General features: G+C 39.8%; 1 protein-coding gene across 2 annotated transcripts; it reads left to right on the plus strand.

The window, feature by feature from the left end:
- Positions 1-1,733: 1,733 nt before the first annotated feature.
- On the plus strand, positions 1,734-9,472 carry LOC309720689 (monocarboxylate transporter 9-like). Of its 2 annotated transcripts, XM_082557825.1 has the most exons (7): positions 1,734-2,613; positions 3,074-3,215; positions 3,336-3,585; positions 5,336-5,479; positions 6,409-6,504; positions 6,953-7,831; positions 8,016-9,472. In XM_082557825.1, the coding sequence occupies exons 3-7, from the start codon at positions 3,393-3,395 to the stop codon at positions 8,198-8,200; spliced, it is 1,497 nt and encodes a 498-aa protein (XP_082413951.1). In that variant the 5' UTR covers positions 1,734-2,613; positions 3,074-3,215; positions 3,336-3,392; the 3' UTR covers positions 8,201-9,472. The 2 variants fall into 2 exon arrangements, with proteins under 2 accessions (XP_082413951.1, XP_082413950.1); XM_082557824.1 differs by lacking the exon at positions 3,074-3,215.
- Positions 9,473-9,483: the final 11 nt, after the last annotated feature.

Genomic DNA, 9,483 nt, shown 5'->3' on the forward strand with positions numbered 1-9,483 from the left:
TCCACAGATCTCAGTGTTAATAATTTTTTATGTCTGGAGTGACAGCTGAAGTATAAAATGATTTTTTTTTTTAAAGCAGCTGAAATTGTGTTTAATCCTAATTTCAAACCTTACATGGCATGTGTCTCAAATTTAGTTGGTGAAGAAATGTTATTTTACCGTGTGGAGCAACAATTAGGGATCGCAAAAGGCACAACTGTTTATTTTAGGCTTAGCATTGATTTTGCAATGCTAGTCGAGGCATTTAAGGTCTAACAGCAAGTTATAAGTCAAAACACACATGGAGCTTATCAAACATAATGATCCGCAGTGTGAAATACCTTGGATTACAGACGAGGAAAATAGGCCTGTAATTATTCAGGTCAACCTCCAAACTGAGGAATTACTAAACACCTGGGCGTAGACGCAGGTGATTTTCTCTAGTAGTTTTTACAAATAAATTTATATGCTCTGTGATCTCAGGTTGGCTGAACTGTTATCTTTGATGTTGTACATGAAGTTGCAAGATTAAACATGTTTGCAAAGCTTCAAGCATATAACAATCATGTGAAGATTTATGCAAATTTCACTCTCATTATTACTGCGGCATCAAACAAGTATTGAAAACCAAACTTACTTTACTGCTATTTGAAGTTTGCAAAACATAAAGCTTAAAATTTAAGATCGGTGGATCTTAGATGGATTTTAACCCAGTGGAATTAATAGTCCATATATGGAACCTGGGAATGTTTGAATGCATCAACATCAATTCTAGTTTCAGTCAGTAGTGCTTAAAGTGTGTCATAGCCACTCTGTAATCCACTCCCCAAACAACCTCAAATTCCTAGCTCTGTCTGTGACATGCACTACATCTAGTTGAAACTGGTTTGGAGCAACATGTCAGTGTAATGTGACTGTAAAGTACAATTAATTCTGTCTCCCTTTTTCTTTTTTACACTTAGTTTTTCAGGCAGAAGGGGATTATGGAGCCTAAATCTTTTCAGTAAGACCCCTTTTGGCAGCAGACCTCAACTCTGGGAAAAGCATCAAAGATCCTCAAGAATTTTGAGTTCATTCAGTGTGCAAACCTGTTTTACCTCTCCTTTCTTCCTCTCCTCTCCCATTCTACTCTGCTTCCCACCATCACGCCCACTATTCATTGGTGACTTGGTTTCACAATGTTACTGACCTGAGGTTAAGAATGGGGACAAACAACATGGATGATATAACTTTATGATGCTACAAAAGAATGATTATAGCAATTAATCTCCTTGCTGTCCTTCTATGTATGTATGTAATGTATGGATTAAATTAAAAGTCAAAATTTCCTGAGACACCCTATGTTTAAAAAAATGTCTGGTTGTTGTTGTTGTTGTTGTTGTTTTCTTTTGTTTTGGGGATAGAACAAGATTTAGGGGAGATAAAGCCTATATAAGCTCTTATTTTTTTATTTTTTTATAAACACACTTTTTTTATAAAGTGAAACTTTTTTTTTTCAAGTAAATCCCAAACTCTGATATTGTGTCTTCTCTTTATAAATCAGTGGGGATGCTGCTAATATTCGTTGTTCCCTTGATTACCATAAACAAAATCACTAGCACTACAATCTCATGCATATGAGTGGTTTGTGGTTCACACATGTATGTTTTTCTCCGGCTTCATTTAAACCTAATAAAGAGATTCTCTTTAGTGTGTTGGATACCCTCGGATACCATGTTACCTGCATGGTAGCTCTCTATGATGCAGCTCGTTTTTACTAGTATTCGTTATGATTTTAAACAGACTCCAGTTATTTCCAGCGATGTGGTGACAGATTATGATTTGGCTCAAGTTTTGTACATGCATTGCTTTAACCTGCGCTCACCGGGAAGATGACTCCACTCGCGTCCTGCTGATGCAACCGGTTCGGACTGGACTGATGGAAATATTAATGATGACACCAGAGGGAAAGAAACCATACTCTCAGACCGATTTGTTAGTACAAGAACCCCAAACTTTCAGCTTGATCAGTCAGACTCAGATGAAAGCAGTATATTTCTTTCTACGTGTTTATATTGTTATTTTATAGCTACCGTTAGTTATCGTCATTATTACGCTTTCTCATTGCTTCAAAGACCATCTTTACAAAAACAGATCCTTCATTTGTCCCCTATGACCCGGAGAGCTTCCAGATAAACAGCTTTGTGCATGTGCATTTTGAATACTTGCTTGTTTTACACGAAGCAGGAGAAAAACATACACGTCTGAACCACAAACCACATCCGCCGCATCGCTAAGAGCCGTTCTGTCTGTCTTCTGCGCTCCAGGCGCGCAAGCGAAAGCAGCGCTTTTTCTGTTGTAGATGCGTTCAAGCTGCCGCTGGACCAGCAAGAACAGCTTTGAACCGGTTTGGTCGCCGGCTGCAAAGCAGGATGCACAATGAAACACTGTTGATGCAGTGCGTTTTCTGGTGAAGGAACCCCTATAGTCCAGCTCAAAAAACAGAAAGAGTGTGCGATGCCTTCATTTTTATTTGCTTTGTAGCGATACGAGGTGTTTTATTTTTTTTTTAACAAGGAAAACATCCTAACATGGAAAGTTCCCGCAGAGCGCGCAGTTAGGCAGGCGCCTGCAGCTGTATTTGTATATGCTGAGGTGAGTGCCGCATGTATTGTTTTTTAACAACATTAAAAAACGCGTGTCTTTTTGCAGTGAATCAAAGATATATGGCTACAAAACGTCGTCACTTTTTTATTTTCACAAGTGTTGGTCAATGGCAGTGTTAGCGTATGGCTATATCCATAAACTGTAAGCAGCTTTTTTGGTTCCTATTTGCTTTACATTTATATTAAAGATGCCTTCTTTGGCTGAATTGTATTTACTGTAAACATGTAAATACATGCTTTGTAAACATACAGATCTGACATATCTGAAGCTTCGCACTAACTTTCCCCTTAGTGACGCAAAAATAAAGTGCGGTAGTTATGATCAGCGGTCTTAAAATCTTGGGTAAGAACAGAAGAGAAACCTCTTCTATAGCCATCTGAGCTGAGTTGAAGGGAAGGTTGAAGGTGAAATGCTTTTTTCTTTCTTTCTTTCTTTCTCCTCCTTCGAGGTGTGGTTAAAGAGAAAGGCTCAAAAGGGCCAGTTGACTCTGAGTAAGTTGCAGTCAGTCTGTGTTTAAGACCTGACACAGGTGGCCTCCCTGTTTGGCCAGGCCAGGTGCCGCAACAGCCTTCCCCAGATTAAGGCTTGAAGTAAGTGGTTTTTGTAGGTCAGGTCTAAAAATATCATCCAGGGATGAGCACTCTTTTTTTTTTTGTTTCAATTTTGCTGTAAAAATTTAATTGTATTGTTTGTTTCTATGTTCTTACCAGGAACACCACCTCCAGAAGCCATAACAGATCCCAGAGCGCAGCAATAACATCAGCATCATGGCTTCAAAAGTGCTCGATGGAGGCTGGGGATGGGCGATTGTTGCGGCTTCCTTCATGGCCCAGTTCCTTGCTTATGGATCACCCCAGTCTGTGGGTGTACTCTACCCTGAGTGGCTCCATACATACCAGCAAGGCAAGGGCTTGACTGCCTGGGTGGGCTCCCTTGTTTCTGGAGTGGGACTAATAGCCAGTGAGTAACACACATTGTAATGGCATACTATACTTCAGTATACTTTAATATACTTCATATTGGGGTAGAAGAAGTAAACTCATTAGCAGAGATTTCTCAGTCCGAGGTTGATTTTCATTATCTGATGATTTATTGGTAAGCAGTAAATTGATGTTACCATAACATTTGGATATTTTTACTTGCTGTTAACAGTATCTTAACCTCTCTGAGTTAGAGAGGTTAAGATATCATATGTGATTTGTGGTAAATGTAAAGCACTAAATCCTCACCTTTATACCTGTCTTCCTACAATTTCCTTCCCAGTTATGTACCATAAGATGTCCCTGATAACAAATGAGACATAACACCTGCTCAAAGTCTGAAGGCTGACTTATATGTAAAGGGGCAATTGAACTAAAGTAAGAATGGGGTATATTGGATGTGCCAGTTTTTAATATAAAAACGTATTTATATGAAGGATTAAGCCAGTTGTCACGGCTGCGGGGGGCAGACGTGTGGTGAGTGTGAGGGAGGACCCAGACGCTGGCATTGGCTTAGATGTGGCGAGCTTTATTAACATACAGTGGAGGCACAAACAGAAACACGGTGAACAAAATAAAACCTAAAGGTGACCTAAACTGGGAATGGCTAACAAAACGAACCTGAACTGACGACTCTGGAGAAAAGCAGGGAAGAAACACAGCAACGACTAGCAACGGACATGAGTGAACACACACAGAAGGGAACGAGGAAACTACACACAGGAGGGAGGCACAGCTGATCGTGATTGACAAGACGAGAGGGGAAACGCAAACTGAATACACTGGCATAAGACACAGACTTTCACAATAAAACAGGAAACTAAAAAAGTAACATTTTACTTTTACTTGGAGCAGATTTGATGTGATGTAATGGAATGGGATCACTTGCTTCTTAATCTGACCAAAGACAAAGGAAAACAAAGATAAGTTGAGGCGAAAATACAGATACTATATATATATATAAGCTTTATTGAACCCAAATATAAAAAGAGAGAGGCAAAGGTGCCTGAAAGTAAACGACCATGGCCACTGGAGTATGAATGTAAAATATGAATACAAAATATATTCATCCTCCTTAGCCTTTCAGTCATTTCTGAAAGATATCATATATAGAGTACAAAGTATGCTCCACAGCAGTTAAGCAAAAGAATTAGTGATATAGGCCTTGGTTGACATTGTTGTATAAACCAAAGCTTATCTTCCAGCCTTGCTTCTTGCTGTCTTTTTCTAAGGAATGAGGTAAAAATCATGCCTGGATCTACCCCAAAGGGTGGCCAATCTCTGGACACATGTCCCAGCCGTCAGCCTGTTTCAGCACTGCAGTTTCTGCTGTACAATGGCCAAGTCTTCCTCCTGCTTAGAGAAGCAATCAGCAAATTGTACATAAGTAAAGCAGTCTGAATGGGTATGGCAGAGTGAAAAAAAATCACTGTGTACTAAATTTCAGAATTGCTCTCAGTATAGTATAAACAGTTTGTTGCTCTATTTGTAAAAGGTGATTAAAAATACATGTTAAATATTAGCCAGGTAAAATTGCAATAAGGTTGGGATTAAATAAAACTGTAACTAAACTAAGTGATGAACTTTGTGAGAGATGTGAGAATCCTTCAGGCAGGTTGCCAGTTTAAACCTAATGTGATGTGTCAGTGTCATGCTTTGTGAGTGAGATGAGATTTCTGACCATCACTTTTTTTCTGCCTCTGTGTCTCTTTCTGCCATTGCTCCTTCAGGTCCTATCTGCAGCGCCTGCGTGGACAACTTTGGCGCTCGCCCTGTGACCATCTTCAGTGGTGTAATGGTGGCTGGCGGCCTGATGCTCAGTGCCTTTGCTCCAAATGTTGAATTCCTTATGTTTTCCTATGGGATTGTGGTCGGTAAGGAAACACTTTATAATCACACTGAATGACATCCTCTTTTGTGTTTTATGCTATACTTGGCAGTGCTTCAAGAACACCTGAGATTTATTCACCTGACCGTCGTTAAGACAGTCGGCTATGGAGTTCAGTCTTGTCAGTGCGCAAAACGTTTTTTATGTTTCTTCAATCATTGATGTAGACTAAGCTTGTTTTCTTCTAACATATGAAAATCCTGTAACACATTATATAATCATTTGGAGCAAACAGGGGCACATGGCCTTGTTGAACTGTTTCGCACCATTAAATGCTGATGATCAGTTGGGTATTAATGATTATCACTGGCACTGAGAATTAGTGGACAAGACATACAGTAGTGTGACGTAAGAGTTGTTTGATATTGCTTGTTGACAGAAAAACAACATTATAGGTTAGCCACATTCCTGTATGACCTTTTACTGCCTTTGTGGCCTCATCAGTATGCACTTGTGCCCAACACCACCTGTTATTGCACCTCAAGTGACAGCCCCGCTATACTTAATCCTGGGTATCCATCGCAGGATTAAATAGTTCCTTTAGCGAGTCAGCGCTAGAGGTCAGAGGCCATGCATCTTTGAAAGCAGTCATTTATTTTTAGAGTGGTCCTTAGAATGCTGACTGTAGCTGTAAAAGCGGTTTACTGCTCACTGTATCCTTTGTTTTGCTGAAGATATCTGATGCACAGTGTCCTCTGAACTTAAGGCTTCATGCTGCTTGTATAAAGCAGTGAGTTCAAGTTTACAGCAATATTGTTTAACTAAAATCTACAAAACATACTTTAAAAATTGTGATTAAAATGTAGTTGTTCTCTACTCATTAAGCAGTCGTATTCATGTGCCATTGCATCCCCATTCTTGTTTATTTTTCATGTTTTACGTGACATTTGCGTTTTCTTCTTTCTCTTACCATAGGCCTGGGTTGTGGTCTGGTCTATGCAGCCACCTTGACAATCACCTGTCAGTATTTTGACAAGAGACGCGGCCTCGCCCTTGGCATTGTCACCACAGGTACTGCTGCCTTCCTCTGACCTGAGGGCTATGGGTGCAAACCAGGTCTCCAAGCTCACTTCTTTCATGTTTGCGCTGCTGGGAACCTTAGGAAGCTGAGGTAAACATCAGTAGAGTAGCAAAGTCAGAGTGGTCTGTGGGGTAGGGAAGAGGACTGATGACCAGCAACCAGATGTGGTTTGGCAGTCGAAACTGGTAAATAGTTGAACAAAATGTTGTGAAACTACTTGACATAGTTACATTTTAAAGATTATTAATAACATCCAAGTCTTATTTTTAAAGTGAGTCTAGCAATGATTTAGAACTACAGAGCCATCTCAACACAGAGCCGTCGTTCTGGTTGTCAGTTACACTTTAAAGTTAGTGGATGATAAGGCGCAATGGCTTTAAGTTGTATCGATTGATGTGTTATTGTATTACTCATTCCATTACTCCTTTTCTCACCCAGGCACAAGCGTTGGAGCATTCATCTACGCCACTGCTCAGAATGAGCTCATCATGTTGTATGGCTTGCATGGTTGCCTCCTTATCATTGGAGCTTTAGCACTAAACCTCATGGCTTGTGCTGGCTTCATGAGGCCCCTCAATTTGCCTGGGTACTACCTCAAACAGAAGGCCGCCCTCGAGCGCAACACAGAAGAGCAGATTTTTGAAAAGCCCCAATTGGGAGACCTGAAGATGACTGCAGGTTCTACTACAGCTACTCCAGAGAAAACACTGGGTGTGAAGGAATTGCTCATTACCATTGATGCCAAGGACTTGGCCATTCAGACTATGAAGAAAAAAGGCAGCTTCTTTTCTGGGTTTGATATCATAAAGGTCATCAAAGAGAAACGGCAGGCTTACTCCAAGTACATCCACTCCATGTCTGAGATCCTGCAGGACCAAGTGATGGTGGCTTTCTGTATCGGTGTCTTCATGTTTAGTTTAGGTGCATTCCCACCTGCGCTCTTCATTGAGGATGTGGCACAGAGTCAAGGACTCATTGAAGAAGTTAGTCTAATTCCTTTGGTATCAATAGGGGCCATTGCAGCTTGCGTAGGTAAACTAGGGCTAGGTATCCTGGTGGACATCAGGTGGATCAACAGCATCTATCTCTATGCCTTCACCATGTTTGCAGGAGGTGTGGCACTGCTCATTATTCCTCTCACTAACAGTTATGTAGGACTGCAGATCCTGTCTGCCATTGTGGGTTTCGCCAATGGAAACTGGTCTCTCACCTCCTACATTACCACTAGGATTGTTGGCTTGGAAAAGCTGACACAAGCCCACGGCATCGTCATGTTCTTTGGAGGATTTGGGATCATACTTGGGCCCCCTGTTGTAGGTAAGTTGTAATTATTCTATTTTGTGCTAATATAAAAACCTGGTGTAGCTTTTAGAGACGTTTCAAAAATCAAAATCTTACAGGGAATTGCAAAAGGCCTGTTAACTTCAGGAAATGACTCACTGCTGTGTCTGCAAGGAATCCCTCTCTGCTCACAGTTTCTGTTTTTCTCATCACTTTCTAGGGTGGTTCTTTGACTGGACACAGTCATATGACCTGGCGTTCTACTTTAGTGGGAGCTTTGTGTTGCTGGGAGCATTCCTTCTCACTCTGCTCACCCTTCCCTGCTGTAACGGGAAGCACCCCGAGAATGACAAACCGGAGGTCCTTTATAGCAGCAGCTGTGACAAAGTTGCTTCAGTAGCCTGAGTCTGAACACCTTTCACAAGATTTCAGATATTATTCAGCAACTTTCTTTGAACTCCTAGAAGAATATTTTTGTTTTGACTGTACAGGGGTCACCCACTTATTTCTGGTGCCAGATATTAATACACCAAAATTATTAAATAGAGGCCATTTCTCTGTGCTTGGCCCAGTTTCTCAGGTTAAATCACACACTGCAGATCTCTTTTGAAGATTTGATTCTGATGCCTGTGTCGACTTTTATTACTGCCTCATTTTACGAGGTAAACTGAACAACATTGTTCAAATTTGAAACACTGATACTCACTTTATTGTTAGTCTGAAAAATAAAGACAAGGTGCCATTCATAACGCTGGTAAAACAAATCTTTGTAAATTTGTTCTGTGTTATTTTAGCGTGATGACAAACATATATAACTTTTTTTTTCATGATTACTTAACTATAATACTGTTATATCTTACCAAAGCATCCGTAATAGTCAATACCTGTCAACACATAATGCCTGTTGGAACAATGATAAAGCCTTTGTTTTACATGATTTTTAAAGTGCATTCACTTAATTTATACACATACCTCTTTTTTTCTGAATCAGACAGAAGTAGACGAAGTCATTCTGATTCAAAAATATGTAAGCACAAGAAGGAGATCCCATTGTTTTTCCAACAATAGCAGCATGTTGATTCTCTTTCTGGTGTGATTATTATGAACTCTGCTGGCATATTCGCCTGACCAGGCTGGTCCTTTTCATTTTCATGTTTTGTCTGTCTATGTTTATGTGTACATTCTGTCTGTCAGTGTTCACACAGGCATGTTTGTACATGAACACAGGTTGTGTGTTTGTATTATTTGACCTTGTTTTTTTGTAATACAGCAGGTTTGTCCTTTGTGCGTGTGCCATTTATATGCACAAATCAGCCATAGAGCTGTAAAAATGTTTTTGCTTAATTTGATGTCATCATAATTGTAATGAATACATTGCAATAGGCTTTTTTTGGTCACTTGAATGTTGGTGAATAGATCACTACAAATGCCCTTGATGTTTCTTAACAGTAAGTTGGGACTAGGGTTTGCTTAATTTGCTTTTTATATTTGTAGAGGGTACTCATAGAGCATGGGTTAGGTCCTGTTTATATGGATGAGACTGTAAGATTTGGCCACTATTATTATTATTTTTTTATTCCATTATTATACTATTTATGTTGTTTGTTTATGTCTTTATTTCTGTTCATTTAAACAGAATTTTTAATTTAAAAGTGTCAATAAAAAAATTCAGATTAATGGTATTGAGT

The sequence above is a fragment of the Aulonocara stuartgranti genome (genome assembly GCF_965226115.1).
Source record: "Aulonocara stuartgranti genome assembly, chromosome: 13".
In the NCBI taxonomy this organism is placed as follows: domain Eukaryota; kingdom Metazoa; phylum Chordata; class Actinopteri; order Cichliformes; family Cichlidae; genus Aulonocara; species Aulonocara stuartgranti.